The following is a 24,908-nucleotide window of genomic DNA, read 5'->3' on the forward strand; positions in this document are numbered from 1 at the left end:
TGGAGGCATCACAATTTTCTGATTTCAAAATATATTAAAAATCTACAGTAATCAAAACAGTATGGTACTGGCATAAAAACAGGTATATAGATGAAAGGAAGAGAATAGATAGTTCAGCAATAAACCCATACATTTACAGTCAATTGATCTTCAGCAAGGGTGCCAAGAATACATAATAGTCTGTTGCCTCCTTGATAAAGTTTATTCCTAAGTATTTTATTCTTTTTGATGCTGTTGTAATGAGTTGGGTTTTTAAAAAAGGTTTCCGTACTAATGCTGATTTAAGATAGTAACCCATTTGTCTATATCATTATGAGTAGTTTCTTGCAGAAATTAGTTATATGCATTTGAAATCACTTGGTTCCAGCTAGTATCTCTCTTGAGAGCACCACAGATTATCTGAGTGAAAGGTACAACCAGATTTTTTTCCATTTTTCCTTTTCAGGGGCCAATCGTTAATATGATATAATAGCTGCTTTTGACCAACAAGGGATTAATCTCCAAAATTTACAAACAACCCATGCAGCTTAATATCATCAAAATAAACAACCCAATCAAAAAATGGGCAGAAGTCCTAAATAGACATTTCTCCAAAGAAGACATACAGATGGCCAAGAGGCGCATGAAAAGATGTTCAACATCGCTAATTATTAGAGAAATACAAATCAAAACTACAATGAGATATCACCTCACACCAGTCAAAATGGCTATCATCAAGAAATCCACAAACAATAAACACTGGAGAGGGTGTGGAGAGAAGGGAACCCTCCTATTCTGTTGGTAGGAATGTAAATTGGTACAACCACTATGGAGAACAGTAGGGAGGTTCCTTAAAAAACTAAAAATAGAGCTACACTATGATCCAGCAATCCCACTCCTGGGCATATATCTGGAGAAAAACATGGTTCAAAATGATACATGCACCCCAATGTTCATCGCAGCACTGTTTACAATAGCCAAGACATAGAAGCAACCTAAATGTCCATCGACAGAGGAATGGATAAAGAAGATGTGGCACATATATACAATAGAATATTACCCAACCATTAAAAAGAATAAAATAATGCCATTTGCAGCAACATGGACAGACTTAGAGATTGTCATACTGAATGAAATAAGTCAGAGAAAGAGAAATATCATATGATATCACTTATAAGCAGAATCTAAAAAAAAATGATAAAAATGAACTTACAAAACAGAAACAGACTCACAGACTTAGAGAACAAACTTATGGTTACCGGGGGGAAGAATGGGGGGAAGGGATAGTTAGGGAGTTTGGGATTGACATGTACACACTGCTATATTTAAAATGGATAACCAATAAGGACCTACTGTATAGCACAGGGAACTCTACTCAATATTACATAACAACCTAAATGGGAAAATGATCTGAAAAAGAATAGATACATGTATATGTATAACTGAATCACTTTGCTGTACACCTGAAACTATCACAACATTGTTAATCAACTATACTCCAATATAAAATAAAAAGATTTTTTAAAATGCCTGCTTTGGATCCCTTCAGAGATTTATAGAAACTTAACTTTGGGTAAGGTTACCTGTTTGACATAATGACCTGCTAGAGCATCTCTGTTAGCTTCCAAATTGTTTCTTTCTACATGGGGTTCAACCTTTCCCGTAGCCACCTCAAGGAAGTGGAACTGCGTCAAAAAGTTCCTTAATTTGTCCACTTTTGAGGGGATACCAGCAGAGGCAAGAAAGCCCCTTTGTTTTCAATGCAGCCCAAAGTCATGTACTACACCAAAAGCACACCTGCTATATGCTTAATTCCTGGTCTGACTGGTTGACAGGCTATAGTAAGTGCAATATGTTCTGCTATTTGGGCTGATTTTACCTCAGGTAGAAGACTGTATACTAAAGGAAAGTTTAGATTACTGATAGAATGTCCTGCTTGATAACCTCCAGTTTCAGTTTTGAGGTATGATCCATCAACAGATAATATTAGGCCAGGGTCTCAGGAGGGGTCTCTAGTAAATCTGAGTGAGGTCAGAGAGTTTCCTAACTGAAGTAAGACAATCATGAGGCTCCCCTTCTTTTGGTAGAGCAGGGAGAGTGGCTGGATTAAGAGTGTTACAGTAAAGAACAGTAGTGTGACAGGGAGAGAGTAATAGTATCTCAGAAGATATTAATTGGCTGGTTGAAATGTGTCTGTTCAGTCATTAGTAATGTCTGTACTGAATGAGGAACCTTGAAATCAAGTGAGGAGGCTAGAACCTGTTCAGCAGAAGCATCAACAAGTTTTGCAGTAATAGCTATTGCTCTATGACAAGGGGGATAAACCTTTCCAACAGGATCAAGGGTGAGAGTATAGTAAGCAATGTTTTTGGTTGGTTTTTATTTTTAGAGATTGGGGAAGTAGGTAAACACTAAACTGGCCATTTTAGTGATGTATGCAACTTGCCTCTGACAGACTTCTCCTAACAAAATCCTCATTTTTTTACATCAATCAGGTTCTTCTTTCCTTTAGATCCTGAGGATATCAAACTTTTTAAAATGTATATTCATTTAAAAATCTTACCCTTGAAGTTAACTTCTCAAATGGATTGTTTTTCTTCCTTACCTTCTAAAAGTAATATATTTACTTCTAGGACAATTTTATGTTACTGAAAATTGAGCAAATAGCACACAGTTCAATATATCACACCTCTCCCACACACAGTTCCCTTATTATTAACATCTTGCATTACTATGGTACACTTCTTACAATTGATAAACCAATATTGATAATGTTATAATTAACTAAAGTTCATAGTTTACATTAAGGTTCATCCTTTGTGTTGTATAGTTCTATGGATTTTGTCAAATGGATGATGTCATGCATACATATGTATCACAAAGGGTAGTTTCCTCACCCTACAAATCCCTTGTGCTCCACCTATGCACTCTCCTCCCTCTGAACTCCTAGCAAACACTGATCTTTTTATGGTCTCTATAGTTTTGCCTTTTTCAGAAATGTTATATACTTGGATTCACACAGTATGCAGTTTTTCAAACTGGCTTCTTTCACTTAGCTATATGCATTTAAGGTTCCTCCATGTCTTTTCATGGCTTGGTAGCTCATTTTTTAAAATCACTGAAAAATGTTTCATCATATGTATAGACCACAGATTTTTTCCCTTTGTCTATAAAGATTTCTTAGTTCCTTACAGTTTTTGGAGCAATGGATTTTTTCTTATTTATTTTTGAACAACAGTTGATGTAAAATATTGTTAGTTTTAAGAGTACAACATACTGATCCAATGTTTTATCGATTATACTCTATTTGAAGTTATTATAAAATATTGTCTATATTCCCTGTACTGTAGAGTATATCCTTGCAGTAATTATTTTATACACAGTAGTCTGTATCTCTTACTACCCTACTCCTATCTTCCCTCTCCCCACTGATAACCATTAGTTTGTTCTCTATATCAGTAGTATGTTCCTCTTTTGTTATTTTCAATTCTGTTTCACTTTTTAAATTACACATATAAGTGATAACATACAGTATTTGTCTTTCTATTTCTGCCTTATTTCACTAAGCATAATGCCCTACAGGTCCATCCATATTGTTGAAAGGGGCAAAATTTCATTTTTTTTTATGTCTGAGTAAAATTCTGGAGCGAAGAGTTTTGGCTAGTTCTTATCAACTTGAGTTAAAATCCCAAGGGCTTGTCAGATTGCTTATGCACAAATAGACACAAGAGTTTTAGTAGTTAGACATGACTAGAGAAAGGCTGTTGAACAGCCTTATTCAGGATACAGAAGCCCTCTTCACATTTGGGTTCCCCAGGAGAGGGTCTCTGACTGAGGACTTAGTCAATTCATAAAGAGGTGTTTCAATCTCACAAAAACTTAGTACCCATTGTCTGCAATATCCAGTTAAAACCAGAAACACTCTCAATTGTCTTTTGTTAAGGATGTAGGATATGTTTGGATGGTCTTTAGTCTATCAGGAAAGATTGTTTTCCCCTTCTGAAATGAGTCAAGCTCTGAATAATGGACTGTATTTTGGCAAAATAGTAATTATATTTGAAATTTTATGTCTCCTTTTTGCTAAGGCTGGGGCAAGTCAATGGAAACATTTTACAGGCTTCCTTGTTCTTTGAACAAAGTAGATTATCTACACATTGTGTTAGGACTAAATCACAAGGGAAATTTAGATCTTTTCACGCTTGATCGAGAACCAGGGAAAAATAGAAGGGGGCTCCAGTGTACTCTAGGGGCATGACTGTCCACGTGCGTTGTGGTCCTCTCCAGGTAAAAGCAAAATCATATTGACTGTCTTGGTCTAGAGGCACACGAAAAAAAGGCAGAGCAAAGATTCATTAGAGTGAAGCAAGTGGCTTCATGTGGAATTGATGATAAAATGGTTTTGGGGTTAATTTTTGTCAGGAAGTGAGGTATACCTATTTTATTGATGGCCTTAAGGTCTTGAACAAATCAAAATCCTTGTCTGTTTGGCTTCATTTCTTGCTGGATGAGAGTGTTACAAAGGCAGTGCATGGGAAGACCTTTGTAGAAGGCATTCAACTATACATTTGATCTCTTCTTTTGGCATCAAGGGATATTGTGGGAAGTTTGGGTAATGGTTTTGTAGAATGATTCTGAACTTTAATAAGTTCTGCTCCCATTATCTTTTCTACGTCAGTGAAATTTCTAATTCATAAAGGTCAAATGTTGTGTCAAGACATTTATCTGGAGTATCTATCAAATATAATGGGGAATGTAAAGGTATATTCAGAACAGACTCAATTGGCTATGAACAGAGAAGTCCTCTGAAAACTCAAGAAATAGTCCCTCTGGTGTGCTTCTAATATAACAATTCTATGTGTAAAGTTAAGTTCTACCCTGTTAGATTAGCAGGTGTGTTGTCACGGAGCAGGAAGGAATGTTTCCAGTCAAAGGGCTCAAGGGTTACATATAAAGGCTGAGAGACAGGGAAAATCTGTGCGTTATTTGAAATACTGATCACGTGTGTGGGACGTTTATGCCAAGGAAGAGGCTGAGCAAAGGTGGCAGGGTTTATTATAGAAAGAGTAGCAGTTGCATTGATTTTTATTGGAAATGTTTCAGGTATGACTTTTAGGAGACTTTGCCCAACTTTTCAGGCTTGTTATTGAACCCTTAGGTTTATTGTGGTAAGAGAGATCCTGCAGGTCCTTTCCTGGGTCAGTCCAGTCTGCTTTACCATCCAGAAATGAGCATCGGCAGTTCTGACCAATATGTGTATGAGTGATTTGTGTCAAGACAAGTCTGGGGCTTATGCACCCAATAGAACGCTAAATTCTTCTCTGAATATTTGCCGGTCTTCTCTGAATTTAGAGACATTTTTACAAATAGCTCTTAATTCAGCTCAGGTCCAAGGTTTAAACTCTGAAGTTGTCTGAATACCTGGTGCATGGGGGTGGATCTTCAGAGGCAGCTGGCATTTTGGGTTCTTGGGAGGTTTGTTGGACAAAGGCAGGGGACCTGGACAAGGGGAATTAAAAGAGGAGTCAGTGGAATTCAGAAGGAGAGAGAATGGCAGGAGAAGAGGCACAGGGAGATCTGGGAAAGGCAACTGGAGGACTTAATAGAGAAATAAGTCTCGTTGTTTTTCAAATTGGTCATTAGCTTTGGCCAGAGAATGTTTTAATGAAGCAGCTTTTGATTCAGAGTTTTGTTTGGAAGCTTCCTTATACCAAATCAAAATATGCTGCCCATTGAAACTGAGAAACCTTCTTCCCTTCTTATCGAAGGAGCCTCTCAAATGCACAATTTTGTTCAAGCCAAATCCTCCTTAGTGAAGCTATGAGGAGTTGAATGAGATGACATGTAAGAAGCAGGCATCTTTCCTGGAAGAGTAGAAGCTTTACACTTAAACTACCCCATAAGAGCTGGCAATGGTGGGTAAATGAGGTGCTTGTACCTCTCATGACTTAGGCCCCAACATGACTTCTCTGAATGCAGACTCCAGAGCCTCCACCACCTGACACCAAAGAGAATACTTTTTCTGGATTAAAGCCAAACTTTCAGGTCAAAAGAAAATCAGGAGAAGAAAACCTCATTTGGTTTTATTGAATACCCACTGCAAAGTGTGTGCAAATGGATGCCAGTCTGATGAGAATGGAGTTCTGCCATTTGCAACAACGTGGATGGACCTAGAGTGTATTCTGCTTAATGAAATTAGTCAGAGAAAGACATATACTCTATATTATCACTCATATGTGGAAGCTAAAAAATAAAACAAATAAATGCATAGAATAAAACAGAAACAGACTCACAGATAATGAGAACAAAGTAGTGGTTGTCACCGGGGAGAGGGGAGGGAGGAAAAAGATAGGGTAGAGGACTGAGAGATTAAAACTACTGTGTATAAAGTAAGTAAGGAACAAGGACATATTGTACAGCAGAGGAAAATATACCCACTTTTTGTAAAACGTTAACTGGAATATAATCTATAAAAATATTGAATTATTTTGTTGTGCACCAAAAACTAATTTTGTAAATCAACTATACTTCAAAAAAAAAAAGAAAAAGAACGGGATGATCCTATTGACTATACCAGTCAACCTGGATTTGAAGTAATATCCAATAAAAAAGATTAAGGAGGGACTTCCCTGGTGGTGCAATGGTTAAGAATCCATCTGCCAATGCAGGGGACACGGGTTCGAGCCCTGGTCCCAGAAGATCCCACATGCCACGGAGCAGCTAAGCCCATGCACCACAACTACTGAGCCTGTGCTCTGGAGCCCACGACCCACAACTACTGAAGCCTGCATGCCATAACTACTGAAGCCCACGAGCCAAGAGCCCATGCTCCGCAACAAGAGAAGCCACCGCAATGAGAAGCCCGCGCACCGCAACGAAGAGCAGCCCCAGCTCGTCGCAACTAGAGAAAGCCCGCACACAGCAACGAAGACCCAACGCAGCCAAAAATAAATGAATAAAAATAAATAAATAAATTTATTTTTAAAAAACATTCAGGAAAAATAAGATGTAAGAGGCTTGTCAAAAAAAAGAGACATACTCTCATTATTTGGAGAGATCTTTATCAGTCAAGCAAGAGAATCTACAGAGAAGTGGTTACAGAAATTAAGTAATTTTGCTGGATGTCAGACCAATATAAGAGCAAATTATTTCTATATGCTAGTAGTAATGTACAAAACATATTTGGGATCTTAGAAGTATAAAACACAGAATCTTTAGAATTACAAACTTTTCCAGGACAAGAGAAATATATTAAAAGCATATAAGAAGAATGGAAAACAGCTGGCTCTTTTGAGAAAACACCACCCCAAACCCAGCAATAAAGTTAAACCATTTGCCAACCTGCTCATTCAAAAAGAGGAGGGCGCCTGATCATTGTTCCCCATTCTGTGTTCTGTATCCAACAAAGATTTGTCCACATACAACTACTGGCTACATTCCCCCAAACGGGCTAGAGCTGCCATCCAGAAAAGGTCAAACTGGGTAGAGGGTTGTTGTAAACTAGTATGGACACTAAGTCCAAAACCCTGTAAACAAAACAAATTTAGCAATTACTCTATTAAGGGGGTTGGGGGGAACAGGGGTATGGGCAGTGGTAGGGTGCCCGGAAAAGGATGGCTTTTTAGAGAAAAGTGCTGGCGCTTAAGTTTGAAGCGAATGGGAGGGGGGTAGAGCTGCTTAAGGGTGCCCTCCCTAGAGGAAATCTAAGCAGCAGTCTGGCTGTCGGAAAGCACACTGTATTTCAAGTGGCTTTTCTTTGCCCGGGTGAGCTTCCTTTCAGGTGTCTTAGTCACTGATCAAAATTCTGCAGTGCAGCCTGCATCCATAAAGCATCTGTTCGTATGATTCTTACGGTGTGTGCAAGGTACACACAGCCAATATCAGAAGACTCTCTCCTACTGCCCTTTCAGTTGGTCAGGAATTGTGGGAGGCAGTTGATTCAGGGAACAGGCATTTCCGGGTCTTGCGTGGAGGACCATGAGGGCGTTGGGGACGCTGGTGAGGACCTGGACTTGGAGAGGGAGGTAGAGGTTGGAGTGGTGAGTCGGGGGAGGGCTCCGGAAGGTGCAAGTCCAGGTTGTCGTCGTGGTGAGGAGAGCCTCTCTCTGGACTAGTGTTGGGGGCCCGAGGGGACGGCTCTGAGACTAGGCCCAACAGGTCGAAGCCAGACATACATCCAGCCGAGGGGCGGAGCCCAGCGCCTGAGACTGCAGCAGCATCCGTCCCAGCCGGCAGGAAGTCGGCGTCAGCATCCGCTGCCTCCTCGTTGACCTCTTCTTGGCAGGCGATCTCTGGGACAGCTGCGCCGAAGACTCCCGGCTCCAGGGCCATGCACTCCCCGGGAGCGCTCAGGAAAGCGCCCCGTCCCAGGCCCTGTCCCCACGGGCCTTCCACTCCCGAGCCCAGGAGGGCCTCGGGGACCAGCATGAGGATGCGATCTCCGAGAGACACTTGCCTCACGGACGTTGGCTCGGGCTCCAGCAGCACGTCGACGTCGTCCAGGGGCACGTGCAGGGCACAGCCGGCGGGCAGGACGACCACGAAGATGAGCGTGTCCGCGGTCGGGGGCCAGGTCAGGTTGTCCAGGCTGGGCGCCGCCTTGGACTTGGACTCGGGGCTCGCGGGCTCCTCCGTTCGCCGGCGCTTGGCAGGGCCCGGTCCTCCGCGCTGCGGTCCCCACCGGTCCGCAGGGGAGGCGCTGGGGCTGCGGGGCCGGCTGCCCATCTTCTCAGTGTCGCCGCGGGCCTGGGGCCTGGCAGAAGGCGAGGAAGGGCTGGGTCCTGCAGGCAGTGACAGATCGGTTTGACAGGTGAGGCCGACGCAGGGCGGTGGGGCGCAGGACTGCAGGACGAGGGAGGAGCCTTCGGAGCTCCGGGGGCGCCTCTCGGGATCCCTCAGCCCTGGCTTCTAGGGGAGCTGCTGCGCTTGGCTTTGCGTGTGTGAATCTTCAGGTCCTCACGTGGACTGGTTTGCGCAGGAGTGGGCCAAGGACGTTGTGAGTGACGCCGGCGGAACCTGAGTCGCAAAGCATTCTCACGCTAAGCTCCGCCCCTTCCTAGGCTCCGCCCCTAGAAGTGGAGGCCTCTGTGTCGCCCAGTAGCCCCGGCTGTGGTGGGTAGTTTACTCTAGAGAAATACTTTCATAGGCCTCAAGGGGGCGGAGCAATCGTGCCGCTCTAGGACTAGGCTTCCTGGGTCGAGTTCCTGGCTTTCCTTGTGTTGACCTCAGATACGGAAAACCTTAACCGGAAAACTGATTCAAGTTCAAGTCCCACCAGTGGAGCGCTGCACCAGGACAGTGAGATGTAGTACCTTCGTCCCCTGAGACCTCGCCCTGGAAGTGACCTTTTAACTTCTTTTGGTCCAACAGTGAGGTGAATTTTTGGATGACATCCTTAAGCCTCTCCTTGCCTGTGATGTCAATGACGGTCAGATCCTTGAAGGTGGTTGCCAAGAGAAGGTGTGGCTCGACTGCCTGACCAGTGTTAATAGGAGAAAACATCCAAGAATGATTCTGGCATAGGTAATACTTTCATATGGTTTCAGAGGAAGGTGAAACATTTCCCTCCCTGTCCTTTAACCACGTGATTGCTCACTTTGTCCCTTTTTACAAAATAGCTTATATGTTCTCATTTTGAGGGCCACATAGCATTCCTTTGTACTGAATTCCATTTAAATCAGGCTTCTCTCGATGGGTGTTCAAGCTAGTGATTTGTGAATTGGCCGACACTGGCCTTCTCTGGCCAATTGGTGTAAAATGCAGATTCTTTGCTGCATCCCAGAACCACTGCTCAGAATTCCTGGAGTCATGGGCATAGGAATTCTCCTTAAGCACCTCCATAAAGATTCTGTTTTGTGAGAAAGTTTAAGATCACTGCATTTGTTTTCATTCATCATTTGAGGGGTACAGGAATAGGGCGGTTTATGGTTGAGGTCACATCCCAGCCTGTTAGTGACAAAGTCATGAAGGGAACTCAAACTTTCTGGGCCTGCCTTGAGGGGTTTCGCCTACACTCCCGGCTTGCATCCGCTCTCCTGGCTGCATTTCCGGTGTTTCAGCCACGGGCCAAGAAATTCCCCTGCTTAGGTCAGGATGCTGGTTGGGGGAACTTACAGGGGCTGTACACTGGCATAGGGGGCCCTGCCAGGAACCTGAGTTCTCGTGGGGTGAATGTGGATGCCACTGGCACCTTCCTCTATGTTCCCAGGTGATGGGAGCCATTGCTGTGCGCCTGTTGTTTGGACAGAGGGCGGGGTGGGGAGATGTTGGGGAGCTTGCAGGAAACAACTACTTTTGTCCTGGAGAATTCTGTCGGCGAAGCTTGAATATCCCATGGTCAGGGAATGTTCAATGGGGGCTCCATTCAGGAGAGTGAGTGTGAACATACTCTGTTTTTAGGGCCAGAAGGAGGAACCCAAACTTGGCCAGGACACAGGGTGGGGCTCGGGGCTGTTGGCCTGGCCAGGGATGGGGGCCCTGAACGTGGTGCCTCCTGTCCCAGCCTGGTGCCACCTCTTGTCCACGGCTCTCCTGACCTCAGTAGTCTCACATCTGGGCTCATCATTGTCCTGGGCCCTGTGAATCCTCACTGTGGGCTCCCCTCCCAAGGGAATGTGGTCCTGTCCTGAGACAAAGGCAGTTACTGGGGGCCTGGCATAGTCGCACCCGATTTCCTCCTCTGGTCAGCCCCTTTCTTTCTTTTTTTTTTTTTTTTTAATTGGCCGTGCGGTGAGGCCTGCTGAGTTCTTAGTTCCCCGACCAGGGATTGAACCCGTCCCCCCTGTAGTGGAAGCTTGGAGTTCTAACCACTGGACCACCAGGGAATGCCCTTGGTCAGCCACGGGCAAGTCATTTCACCTTCGCTAACCTCAGTTTCCTTACATGTGAAATGGGGAGAATGCCATCTACTGTGCAGGGGGGTTGTGAGATAATGTATGTAAAATGTCCTTGGAACACAGTAAGTACTTAGTAAATAGTAACTATTTACTGTTTATGATGTTTATAATCTGTCTTTCCCACTTGACATTGTCAGCCCTGTTCTCATCATCTTGAACAGTGTCTCGCATGTAGCCGACATCCAATGAATGGTAAACAATATCATCATCATCATCATCATCCTAAAAAGGGGTCTGATCTGCTAGAAAGTACTGGTCCAGGTGTTTTCAGGGCATAACATCTATATAATTGAGGAATGGCTTCCCGAGCACCAGTTCAGATATCTTTCCTTCTGCCTTATTTTTGTTTACTCTAAGATGTCCAAAGACTGTCAGGTTGGATTATCAGGCCCACTCATTGGGCTTTCTTGGTGTCATTCCAACCTGACTATCCAATCAACATGAACTGCTTGAACCACTGTGGGGGCGGGATTAGCAAATAAATCCCTGTTCTGGGTAGGTTACAAGATGGCTGCCAATCGTCCATCTGATGAGGGCTATTCTGCTATCCCCCTAGAATGCATTACTAGCTTTAAAAAATTCCTATTTATTTTTATTCACTTTAGGAATAATACCTGAATACATATTTTAGAATATCTAAACAGCATAGTTAAAGCTGGAGCTCCCTTCAACTCCCCACAAACTCCCAATCCAGTATTGATGTGACAAGATCCTTTTCTATGGACTTACAAACGTAACACAGAGGATGTGTTTTCTTCCCGAATGGCAAAGTATTGTGGGTCTTTTTCTGCAATATGTTGGATCTTATTGCTGTTTGGTATTGTCATCCACAAAGTACATTATCCCTTCTGTTTTTTTTTTTTTTTAATTCAGATTCTAATTCAGTAGGTTTGGGGTGGGGCCCAAGGTTCTGCTTTTTTTTTTTTTTTTTTAATTTTATTTATTTATCCATTTATTTTTGGCTGTGTTGGGTTTTCATCTCTGTGCGTGGGCTTTCTCTAGTTGCGGCAAGCGGGGGCCACTCCCCATCGCGGTGTGCGGGCCTCTCACTGTCGCGGCCTCTCTTGCTGCGGAGCACAGGCTCCAGACGCGCAGGCTCAATAGCCGTGGCCCACGGGCCTAGTTGCTCCGCGGCATGTGGGATCTTCCCAGACCAGGGCCCGAACCCGTGTCCCCCGCATTAGCAGGCAGATTCCCAACCACTGCGCCACCAGGGAAGCCCATCCCTTCTGTTTTTAATTGGAGAGACCTTTTCCAACATGCAATACAGGCTTTTATAGGAAAATGTTGTATAAGAAAAGGCAGCTTCAAACATCTCTTGTACAGCAACACCTTTGTCTTTGCCTGAAGCAGAATGAGGTACTGGCCCACTCACTCTCTGCTTACCTCACAGTAATACTGGCACTTCTGGTATATTATGTTGTGCTTTCTTTACTTCCTGAACATGTTACTGAGTGGTGAATTGCATTGAATTAGTGATGCTATCCCAATGATTTGATACGATGATGGCCTGTGTTGTCACACGATTATTAATCCTTTACTATTTCAAGAATGACAAAACTGTCATTGAAGTAGTTATTTGGCCTTTTAAAGGCTGAGGCTGAAGCCAAATGCAGTTTGGTTTTTTTTTGTTTTTTTTAACCAAGGACTTCAGCTTCTGTGTTATAAGTGACAGACAATGATTTCTGTATCTTAATTTTGAATTCAGCTTTCTTATGGAATTCTCTTATTTTTTTCAGTTTTTTTTTAGGTTTACAATCATATGGTTTGCAAATGGTCTTATTTTTCTTCCTTTAATATTTTAAACATCTAATTTCTTTCTCTTGTCTGATTTTGTTGGCTAGTATCGCCAGTACAATGTCAAATATTATTGGAAAAGTGGCATCTTTTCTTGTTCTAGACTTTGGTGGGACTCCTGCTAGTGTTTGCCTATTAAGCATATTGCTTAGAAATAAATGTCATGTCAAAGAATTATCAATGTCCTGCTGTTTTATTGAATATTTAATGCGTTATTTTGAAATATTTCCAAACTTACAGAAACAGTGCAAAAACAATGTAAAGTATTCTCATTTATCCTCTATTAACTTTTAACACTTTGCCACATTTGCTGTATCATTCTTTATTCCTGTCTCTCATAAAGACCACAGGATATGTATGTTTATATAGATAGATAGATAAAAATACACATACATAAATATTTGTTCCTTGAATCATTAGAGAGTAAGTTGTATATATTCAGACTCTTTTCCCCAGAATTGTTCAGTGTATATTTCCTAACACGAATATTCTCTCATATATATTTTAGAACAGTTATCAAATTTAAAAAAATTTAACATTGCTGCCATGCTTTAATCCATAGTCCATTTTCCAATTTTGTCAATTATACTGACAATATCCTTTATTATATATCTCTATCTCTGTATCTATTTAAAAATTTTAAATTTAGTATTATTTTTTCTTCCAGCTTTATTGAGATGTAATTGACATACAGCACTGTTTGTTTAAGGTGTACAGCATAATGATTTGACTTATATACATCATGAAATGATTACCTCAATAAGTTTAGTTAAAGTCCCTCATCTCCTATAGGTACAAAATTAAAGAAATAGAAAAAAATTGTTTTCTTGTGATAAGAACTCTTTAGATTTATTCTCTTAACTCAGCAGTGTTAATTATAGTTAGTGTGCTATACATTACATCGCTAGTACTTATTTATCTTATAAGTGGAAGTTTGTACCTTTGGTCTACTTTCATGCAATTAACCACCCCCCTTTTTTTCTTTCCTTTTTTTTTTTTTTTTGCCTATAAGATGCAGGTCAGGATCATGCATTTCTTTCAGGTGTCATGTCTCCTTAGTTAACTTTTATCTGGACTAGTTCCTTAGCCTTCTGCTGTTTTTCAAGCCATTAATATTTTTGAAAATTATAAGTAGTTATTTCTTAGTGTTCCTCAATTTGAGATTCCCTGATGTTTCCTCATGATAAGAGTAAAATTATATAAATATTTTTGCCTTGAATACTAGTAAGTGATCCTGTGTCTTTCTCTGGAGACACATCACATCCACTTGTTCCTTACAGGTGATGTTAATTTTTCTTTTTTCAATTTAATGCTTATTAGTAAAGTTATGGATAACTTTGGGTTATCATAACTTTGGGTAATCATCACCACAGCCAGTTTTAGAACATCTTCATTACCTCAGAAAGTTCCCTTATGCCTATTTGCATTAAATCCTTTCTCAAAACCTCAGACCAAGATAATCACTGATTGCCTCTGTCTCTATAAATTTGCCTTTTTACTGGATATTTCATAGAAATGAATCATTCAATGTGTAGTCTTTTGCATCTGGCTTGTTTCAGTTAATATACTGTTTTGGTAGTTTATTCCTGTTGTAGCAGCTGTTATCCATGGTTTATCCATGTTGTAGCATGTTGTATATGTTGTTCTTTCATTTTACTTGAGGAGCAGTATCTCTTGTATGGAAATACCACATTTGCATTTCCATACATTCATCAGTATTTGGACATTTGGATTATTTCTATTTGGGGGCTATTATGAGTAATGCTGCTATGAACACTCCTATACATGTCTTTGTGGGGACATATGTTTTCAGGTCTCTTGCATAGATTCCAAGGAATGGAATTCTTGGGTCAAATGGGAAGTTTATGTTCCACTTTCCAAAATGGCTGTACAGTTTGACGTTCTCACCAGCAATGCATGTGGGTTTCACTCTTTCCTCATTCTCACTAGAACTTGGTATTGTCTGTCTTTTTTGATTATAGCCATTCTAGTGAGTGTGTTTTGGTATGTCATCGTGGCTTTAACTTGCATTTCTCTAATGACTAATGACATTGAATATCTTCTCATGAGTGTATTAGCTAAGCCTATGTTGTGTATCTTTTATGGTTAAATATCTATTCAAATCTTTTGTCCATTTAAAAATTCTCTCATTTGCCTTATTTTTGAATTGTAAAAGTTCTTTATATATTCTGGATACAAGTCCTTTATCTGATATGTGATTGCACATATTTTCTCCCATTTTATGGACTTTTCTCCATTGTTTCATTGTGATATAATTGACATATAACATTATATTAGTTTTAGGTGTATTTAAAAAATTTTTATTGGTGACTTTTGATGTGCATGTGTTTAAAATTTTGATGACTTTCAGAATACCAAGTTTAAAAAATGGATTGTAAATTTGGTGTTGTATCTAAGAACCTTCTGCCCAACCAAGGTCATAAAGATTTCCCCCCCTTTTTTTGAAGAAATTAATAGTTTTAGTTTTTACATCTAGGTCTTTGATCCAATTTGTGGTTTTGTGTGTGGGTATGGTGTAAACTAATAGTTTAAGGTTTTTTTTGAATGTGATGATTCAATTGTTAAAAAGACTATGCCTTTTACATTTAAGTGTCTTGGCTCTTTTGTCAGAACTAAGTTGACCATCAATGTAAAGATTTGTTTCTGACTCATAATTCTGTTCCATTGACCTGTTGTATGACTATTTATGTGCCAATAGCACACTGTCTTGATTATTGTATCTTTTGAATAAGATCTGAAACTTATTAGTGTAAGTCCTTCAATACAACTGCTACTCTTTCTGTAATAAACCCTGCCACCTTTGCTCAGCCTCTTCCTTGGCGTAAACGTCCCAAACACATGATCAGTATTTCAAATAACGCACAGATTTTCCCTGTCTCCCAGCCTTTATATGTAACCCTTGAGCCCTTTGACTGGAAACATTCCTTCCTGCTCCGTGACAACACATCTGCCAATCTAACAGGGTAGAACTTAACTTTACACAGAGAATTGTTATATTAGAAGCTCACCAGAGGGAATATTTCTTGAGTTTTCAGAGGACCTCTCTGTTCATAGCCAATTGAGTCTCTTCTGAGTATACCTTTGCATTCCCACTCTATTTGATAAATACCCCAGATTTTGACACCAAATCTGACCCTCTATCAGCTAGATATTCCCCGATATAGAAAAAATAATGGGAAAAAAGAAAAAGAGGTAAGATAATGGGAGCAGAACTTATTAAAGTTCAGATACATTCTACCAAGTTGTTACCCAAACTTCCCACAATATCCCTTGATGCCAAAAGAAGAGCTCAAATGTATAGTTGAATGCCTTCTACAAAGGTCTTCCCATGCACTGCCTTTGTAACACTCTCATCCAGCAAGAAATGAAGCCAAACAGACAAGGATTTTGATTTGTTCAAGACCTTAAGGCCATCGACAAAATATGTATACCTCACTACCTGACAGAAATTAACCCAAATACCAGCCTATCATCAATTCCACCTGAAGCCACTTGCTTCACTCTAATGAATCTTTGCTCTGCCTTTTTTTGTGTGTGCCTCTAGACCAAGGCAGTCAATATGATTTTGCTACCTGGAGAGGACAACAACATACCTGGACAGTCATGCCCCTGGAGTACACTGCAGCTCCCTTCTATTTTTCCCTGGTTGTCGATCAAGAGTTAAAAGATCTAAATTTCCCTTGTGATTTAGTCCTAACACAATGTGTAGATGATCTAGTTTGTTCAAAGAACAAGGAAGCCTGTAAAATGTTTCCATTGACTTGCCCCAGCCTTAGCAAAAAGGAGACATAAAATTTCAAATATAATTATTATTTTGCCAAAATACAGTCCATTATTCAGAGCATGACTCATCTCAGGAGGGAAAAACATCCAGAAAAGTTCACAATGGGCAGAGGGTAGTCAAACTATCACGGACACTAGGGACAAAACCATGTAGACAAAAGAAATTTAGCAATTACTCTATCGACCAGAAAAGGAGTGGAAGGGGCAGTGGTAGTGTGCCTGGGAAAGGATAGCTTTTTAGAGAAAAGTGCTGTCGCTTAAGTTTGAAGCAAACTGGGAGGTGGAGGCGGGTAGAGCTGCTTAAGAGTGACCTCCCTAGAGAAAACCTAAGCAGCAGTCTGGCTGTCAGAAAGCACACTGTATTTCAAGAGGCTTTTCTTTGCCCAGGTGAGCTTCCTTTCAGGTGTTTTAGTCAGCCACTGATCAAAATTCTGCAGTGCAGCCTGCATCCAATAAGCATCTGTTCCTGTGATTCTTACAGTGTGTGCAATGCACACACAGCCAATATCAGAAGACTATCCTGGTCCCCGTTCAATTGGCCAGGAATTGTGGGAGGCAGTTGATTCAGGGTACAGGCATTTCCAGGTCTTGCGTGGAGGACCATGAGGGCGTTGGGGATGCTGGTGAGGACCTGGACTTGGAGAGGGAGGTAGAGGTTGGAGTGGTGAGTCGGAGAAGGGCTCTGGAAGGTGCAAGTCCAGATTGTCATCGTGGTGAGGAGAGCGTCTCTCTGGACTAGGGTTGGGGGTCCAAGGGGACGGCTCTGAGACTAGGCCCAACAGATAGAAGCCAAGCGCACTTCCAGCAGAAAGGCGGAGCCCAGCAACGGAGCCGGCTGTGGCATCCATCCCGGGTGGCAGGAACTCAGCATCCGTGTCCGCGTCCTCCCTTTGGCCTCTTCTTGGCAGCGATCTCTGGGACAGCTGAGCAGAAGAATCCCTGCTCCAGGGCAATGTACTCCCCGGGAGTGAGCAGGAAAGCGCCCCGTTCCAGGCCCTGTCCCAAGGGGTGTTCGATGCCCAAGCCCACCAGGGCCTTAGGGACCAGCATGAGGATGCGATCTCCAAGAGACACTTGCCTCACGGACGCTGGCTCGGGCTCCAGCACCACGTCGACGTCGTCCAGGGGCACATGCAGGGCACAGCCAGTGGGCAGGACCACCACGAAGATGAGCGTGTCCGCGGTTGGGGGCCAGGTCAGGTTGTCCAGGCTGGGCGCCGCCTTGGACTTGGACTCGGGGCCCGCGGGCTCCTCCTTTCGCGGTGCTTGGCAGGGCCCGGTCCTCCGGGCTGCGGTCCCCACCGGTCCGCAGGGGAGGCGCTGGGGCTGCGGGGACGGCTGCCCATCATCCCAATGGCGGCGCGGGCGGCGCTCCCTGGGCCAAGCAAAGAGCGAGGTGGAGTTGGTCCTGCAGGCAGTGACTCCTGGTTGACAGGTGAGGCGGGCCAGGTCTCTGTGGTGCAGGACTAGGCGACGCGGTTCGAAACTTCGGAGCTCTGGGGGCGCCTCTCGGGATCCCTCAGTCCTGGCTTCTAGGGGAGCTGCTGCGCTCGGCTTTGCGTGTGTGAATCTTCAGGTCCTCACGTGGACTGGTTTGCGCAGGAGTGGGCCAAGGACATTGTGAGTGACGCCGGCGGAACCTGAGTCGCAAAGCATCCTCACGCTAAGCTCCGCCCCTTCCTAGGCTCCGCCCCTATAAGTGGAGCCCTCTGTGTGGCCCAATAGCCCTGGCAGTGGTGGGAAGTTTACTCTAGAGAAATACTTTTATAGGCCTCAGCGGGGCAGAGCAGTCATGCCGCTCTAGGACTAGGCTTCCTGGGTCGAATTCTTGGCTTTCCTCGTGTTGACATCAGATGTAGAAATCCTTAACCAGAAAACCGATTAAATTTCAAGTCTTACCAGTGGAACATTGCACCAGGACAGTGAGATGCAGTTCCCTTGTCCCCTGAGACCTCGCCCTGGAAGTGACCTTTTATCTTCTTTTGGTCCAAAAGTGGAGTGTGTTGGGGATGGCATCCCCAAGCTTCTGTTTACCTGAGTTGTTAATGACTGTCAGATCCTCCCAGCCGTGTCGAAAGGGAAAGAGATGTTAGGATTGAGGGTCTTTATTGCAGTCGCTGCAGGATCAACTTATATATCTATCAGTTTAGCATGATGGTCATTGTTATAATTCCATTAACTAAACCAACAGTTCACATTCTCTAAATTGACCTACACTACACTTGAGAGGTGTATCTGTTGTAGTCCAATTGACAAATGATGAAAAGGTCATGCCAAAGGAAGAAGCAATTGGCCAGAGCCCAGAACTAGCAGATCTGGGTCTGACACGTCAGCCTCCCCTCAAGATGATGCAGGCGGTAGTGCCTTTGATCTGGGTGTCACTTTAAAGTTGAGTCTACCGGCAGATGGTATTGGTAAAGGGAAGGTGTGTCTCAACAGCTTATCCAGAGTTAATAGGAGAAAACACTCTATAATTACTTTGGAATGGGTAATACTTTCAGCTGGTTTCAGAGTAATGTGAAACATTTCCTTCCCTGTCCTTCAACCATGTGATTGCTCACTTTGTCCCTTTTTATAAAATAGCTTGTATTTTCTCATTTTTTGGGCCACATAGCATTCCTTTGTACAGAATTCTGTTAAAATCAGGCTTCCCCTGATGGGCATTTAAGCTAGTGATCTGTGAATTGGCAGACACGGGCCTTCTCTGTCCAATTAGTGTAAAATGCAGATTCTTTGCCACATCCCAGAACCAATGATCAGAATTCCGGGAGCCATGGGCATAAAAATTCCTTGTACGCACCTGCACAAAGATTCTGTTTTGGCAGAAAGTTTAAGATCACTGAACTTGTTTTCATTCAGCATTTTAGAGGTTCAGGAACAGAGAGGTTTATGGTTGAGGTCCTGTCCCTGCTTGTTGGTGACAATGTCATGAAGAGAACTCAAACTTCCTGGGCCTGCATTCAGGAGTTTCCCCTACACTACTGCCTGTATTCACTCATGGCTGCATGTCCCATGTCTTTGGCTGCTGGCCAAGAAATTCCCCCGCTTAGGTCAAGACTCTGGCTGCGGGGAACATTCAGGGGCCATACACTGGCTTGGCGGGCCCTGCCAGGAACCTGAGTTCTCGTGGGGTGAAAGTGATGTCGCTGGCACCTATCTCTATGTTCCCAGGTGATGGGAGCAGCTGCTGTGCTCCTATTGTTTGGACAGAGGGTGCGGTGGGGAGATGGGGGGAGATGTTAGGGAGCTTTCAGGAAACAACTAATTTGGTCCTGGAGAATTCTGTGGGCAACACTTGAACGTACCATGGTCAGGGAATAATGGGGGCTCCATTCAGGAGAGTGAGTGTGAACATGCTTTGTTTTAAGGGACAGATGGAGGAGCCAAAACCTGGCCAGGACACCAGGTGTAGCTCAGGGCTCTTGGCATAATCAGTATTGGGGCCCTGAATGTGGTGGCTACTGTCCCTGCCTTGTACCACCACCTCTTGTCCACTGCTCTACTGACCTCAGTAGTCTCATGTCTGGGGTCATCATTGTCCTGGGCCCTGTGAATCCTCACTGTGAGCTCCCCTCCCAAGGGAATGTGGTCCTGTCCTGAGACAAAGGCAGTTACTGGGGGTCTGGTGTAGACACTCCCAATTTCCTCTTCGGGTCAGCCCCTTTATAACTGGGTGATCACAGGAAGTCCTTTCACCTTCTCTAACCTTAGTTTCCTACGTGTGAAGTGGGGAGAATGCCATCTACTGTGCAGGGGGTTTGTGAGATAATGTATGTAAAATGTTCTTGGAACACAGTAAATGCTTAGTAAATAGTAGCTATTTACTGCTTATTATGTTTATAATCTGCCTTTCCAACTTCACAGTGTAAAGCCCTGTTCTCAGAATCTTGAACAGTGCCTGGCATGTAACCAACATCCAGTGAATGGTAACCAATATCATCATCATCATCCTAAAAAGGGGTCTGATCTGTTAGAAAGTACTGGTCCAGGTGTTTTCATGGCATGACCTCTACGTAATTTGGAAATGGCTTGCTGTGCACCAGATCAGATACCTTTCCTTCTGCCTTATTTTTGTTTACTCTAGATGCCCAAATAACGTCAGGGTGGTTTATCAGGCCCACTCATTGGGCTTTCTTGGTGTCAATCAATACTGACTATTCAAACAGTATGAACTGCTTGAACCACTGTGGGACACAATTAGCAAATAAATCCTGGTCCTGGGTAGGGTACACGATGGCTCTCTACAGTCCCACTGGGAGAGGATATGTGACAGAATTTGGGCACAGGAAGCCAGGCACAAGATGGATATCACCGAGTGAGACTTAGGACTTTTTGCAACATTGGTCATCTGGGCACAGTGAATGCTTTGTACCACCATTTGAGACTCTAAGGCACAGGCCCAGGGCGCCAGCCTGACAGTACTCTTGACATTGGCTCTAATGAGGGCCATTCTGTTATTCCCCAAGAATGCATAACTAGCTTTTTCAAATTCCTATTTATTTTTATTCACTTTAGGAATAATACCTGGATGCATATTTTAGAAAATCTAAACAGCATAGTTAAAGCTGTAGCTCCCTTCAACTCCCCACAAACTACTAATCCACTATTGATGTGAGAAGATGCTTTTCTATGTATCAATATTTACAAACTTAACACAGGGAATTAGTTTTCTTCCTGGAATGGCAAAGTATGGTGGGTCTTCTTCTGCAACATGTTAGAGCTTATTGCGATTTGGTATTGTCATCAGCAAAGTACATTGTCTCTTCTACCTTTTATTGGAGAGACTTTTTCCAACACACAATACAGGCTTTTATATGAAAATGTTGTATAAGAAAGGGCAGCTTCAAACACTTCTTGTACAGCAACCCTGTTGTATTTGCCTGAAGCAGAATAACGGTAGTGCCCCTCTTGCAGTTCCTATTAATAACAGTACTGGCATTATTGATACTATGTATAAAATAGATAACTAATGAGAACATTCTGTATAGCAAAGGGAACTCTACTCATTGCTCTGTGGTGACTTAATGGGAAGAAGATCCAAAAATGAGGGGATATATGTATATGTATATCTGAATCACTTTGCTGTACAGGGGAAACTCACACAACATTGTAAAGCAAATATACTCTGATAAAAATTAATTTTAAAAACGGGAAAAAAAGAGTATTGGAAGTCCTAGCCACAGAAATGGGGTAAAACCATGAAATAAGGGGAATACATATTTGATATGAAGAAGGAGAACTGTCACTATTTTCAGATGACATAATACTTTGGAAATACAAAAACATTAAATTCACCATGCCGAAAGTATCAGCACTACAAAAAGACTTCCACAAACTCACAGCGTACAAGATGAATACACAAAAACATACTGCTTTTCCATAAAAAATGAAGGAACTCCCTGAAAGAAAAAGAAAAACCATGAGAAGAAGAATGCCTTCTCAAATCGCGTCTAAAAGAATTCAACACCTCGGGGTACACTTAACCAATGAGGTGAAAGACCTATATTCTGAAAACTATAAAACACTGACGAACCCAATAGAAGATGATACATAGAAATGGAAAGAGATCCTGTGCTCTGGGATTGCAAGGATTAAGACTGTTCAAATGGCCATACTACCTGAAGCAATCTACAGACTGAAGGCAATCCCTACCAAAATACCCATGACGTCTTCCTTAGAACTAGTACAAATATTCCTAAAATTTGTAGGGAGGCACACAAGACCCAGCATAGACCCAGCATGGCCAAAGCAAAGAAGACGGCTGGAGCTACCATGCTCCCAGGCTTCAGACCAAACTACAAAGCTACAGAAATCAAAACAGTCTTCTACTGGCACAGAAACAGACACAGAACTCAATGGTAAAGGACAGAGAGCCCAGAAATGGGCCCAGAAGTAAACCCAGGCAGCTACGGTCAATGAGTCGACGACATAGGAGGCACGAGTACACAACTGACAACAGACAATCTCTTCCACAAGTGGTGCAGGCAAAACTGGACACCTACATGGAAAACAATGAGACTAGAACATTTCTACACACCTTCCACAAACCTGAACTCAAAATGGGTGAAAGACCTAAAGGTGAGACCTGAATCCCTAAAACTCCTCGATGAGACACTGGCAGAACACTCTTGGACATAAATCGTAGCACTCTCTTTGGCAAGGGATCTGTCTCCTCAGGCGAAAGTCATCTAAGCAAACCTAAACACATGGGACCTAGTTGAACTTCAAAGCTTTCGCACAGCAAAGGAGACCATCGACAAAACGAAAAGGCAACCTAAAAATGGGACACAATATCTGCATGTGAAATGACCGACAAGGGGTGAATCCAAACGTATAAACAGCTCATACAGCTCCATAGGAGAAAAACCAACCAACCAACCAACCAACCAACAACCCAATCGAAACATAGGCAGAACATTGGAATACACTTCTTTTTCCAAAGATGACAGGCAGATGGCTATCAGGCACCTGAAAAGATGCTCCACATCGCTAATCGTTAGAGAAATGCAAATCCAAACAGCCATGACATATCACGTCACACCTGTCACAGTGGCTAGCATCCAACAGGCTCCAAATAAGAAATCTTCGCAAGGAGGTGGAGAATAGGGAAGCCCCGTACATTGTTAGTAGGAATGGCAATTGGGGCAGCCACTATGCAGAACAGCATAAAGCTTCCTCAAAACACTACAAAGAGAGCCACCATGTCATCCAGCCATTCCACTCCTGGATACACATCCCAAAAACAACCAAACCACTCATTAGAAATGATACATGCACCCGGATGTTTCTAGCAGCACTACTGACTACAGCCAAAACATGGAAGCAACCCTAGTGCCCATCCACAGACCAACAGATAAAGAGGAGGTGGGATAATATACACACACACACACACACACACACACACACACACACACGAGGCGACAGCCGCCTTCCAAAAAGTTCACACTGAGCAGAGGGTTGTCATAAACTAGCACAGACACTAGGGACCAAACCCTGTGGTCAAAAGAGAGTTAACAATTACTCTTTTGGGGAGGGGAAGGGGCAGTGGTAGGGTGCCTGGGAAAGGATGCCTCTTTAGAGAAAAGTGCTGGCCATTGGGTTTGAAGGGAAATTGGCGTGTGTGGGTGGGGTAGAGCTGCTTAAGGGTGCCCTCCCTAGAGAAAACCTAAGTAGCAGTCGGGCTGTCTGAAAGCACACTGTATTTCAAGAGGCTTTTCTGTGCCAGGGTGAGCTTCCTTCCCAGGGTTCTAGTCAGCCACGGATGCAAAATTCTGCAATGCAGCGTGCATCCAAAACGCATCTGGCCCTTGTGATGCTTGTCGGATGGGCAATGTACACACAGGCATCATCAGAAGACTCTGTCGTGGTCCCCAGCCTGGTGTGGAGGATTGGTGGCTGGGCCTGGGGGAGGGGCAGTTCATTCCAACATCAGGCATCTCCGGACCTTGCGACGTGGACCGTGAGGGCATTGGGGGCGCTCGTGGGCACCGGAACAAAGAGAGGGAGGTAGAGGTTGGAGTGGTAAGTCGGAGAAGGGCTCCGGAAGGTTCAAGTCCAGGTTGTCGTCGTGGTGAGGAGAGCGTCTCTCTGGACTGGGGCTGGGCACCCGAGGCCAGGGCTCTGGGAGGAAGCCCTGCGCGTCGCGGCCCGACACCCTTGCAGCGGGACTGCGGAGCCCAGCGTCGCAGCCGGCTTCAGCATCCATCCCAGGCTGCGTCCGCGTCCTCCTCCTTGGCCTCTTCTTGGCAGGCGATCTCTGGGACAGCTGCGCACAAGAATCCCGGCTCCAGGGCCATGTACTCCCCGGGAGCGCTCAGGAAAGCGGCCCGTTCTAGGCCCTGTACCCATGGAACTTCCACACCCGAGCCCAGGAGAGCCTCGTGGACCAGCAGGAGGATGTGATCTCCGAGAGACACTTGCCTCATGGACGTGGGCTCGGCCTCCAGTAGCACTTCGACGTGGTCCAGGGGCAGGTGTAGGGCACAGCCGGCGGGCAGGACCAGCACAGAGGTGAGCGTGCTCACGGCTGGGGACTCGGGCACATTGTCCAGGCTGGGAGCCGCCTCGTACTCGGACTCGGACTCGGGGCCCGCGGGCTACTCCGTTCGGCGGTGCTTGGCAGGGCCGGGTCCTCCGGCCTGCAGTCCCCACCGGGCCGCACGGGACGCACTGGGGCTGCAGGGCCGGCTGCCCATCTCCTCGACCGACGGACGGCGCTCCCGGGGCCTGGCAGAGGGCGAGGAAGCGCTGGGTCCTGCACGCTGTGACGCGTTTCCACGACGGGTGAGGCAAGCCGAGGCGGGCCGGGTGGGGCCCAGGAACGGCGCGATGCGGGGCTAGTCCTCGGAGCTCTGGGGCCGCCTCCCAGGAGTTCCACAGTGCAGGCTGCCAGGAGAGCCGCGTCCGGCACCTCAGCTCCCTGCTCACCGAAGCCCA

The 24,908-nt window shown here is 44.1% G+C and overlaps 2 protein-coding genes across 2 annotated transcripts; both read right to left on the bottom strand.

Moving 5' to 3' along the window:
- Window positions 1-7,890: 7,890 nt before the first annotated feature.
- LOC133093055 (proline-rich protein 23C-like) lies at window positions 7,891-9,007 on the bottom strand. The gene is made up of 2 exons (XM_061192775.1): window positions 8,936-9,007; window positions 7,891-8,817 (listed from the first exon to the last, which is right to left on the bottom strand). The coding sequence occupies exons 1-2, from the start codon at window positions 9,005-9,007 to the stop codon at window positions 7,891-7,893; spliced, it is 999 nt and encodes a 332-aa protein (XP_061048758.1).
- A 7,980-nt stretch (window positions 9,008-16,987) lies between these two features.
- On the bottom strand, window positions 16,988-24,667 carry LOC133093056 (uncharacterized). Its single transcript, XM_061192776.1, is given in 3 exon segments — window positions 16,988-17,241; window positions 17,342-18,026; window positions 24,188-24,667. Coding segments are annotated over 3 exon segments (1,419 nt in total).
- Between the last annotated feature and the right edge of the window lie 241 nt (window positions 24,668-24,908).

Source organism: Eubalaena glacialis, chromosome 6 (genome assembly GCF_028564815.1).
Source record: "Eubalaena glacialis isolate mEubGla1 chromosome 6, mEubGla1.1.hap2.+ XY, whole genome shotgun sequence".
Taxonomy (NCBI): domain Eukaryota; kingdom Metazoa; phylum Chordata; class Mammalia; order Artiodactyla; family Balaenidae; genus Eubalaena; species Eubalaena glacialis.

Coding starts and splice junctions, on each gene's coding strand:
- LOC133093055 (XM_061192775.1), bottom strand. CDS start 9,007: ATGCTTTGCGACTCAGGTTCCGCCGGCGTCACTCACAACGTCCTTGGC. Junction 8,818..8,935: donor TCCTGCGCAAACCAGTCCAC/GTGAGGACCTGA, acceptor CTCGTCCTGCAG/TCCTGCGCCCCACCGCCCTG.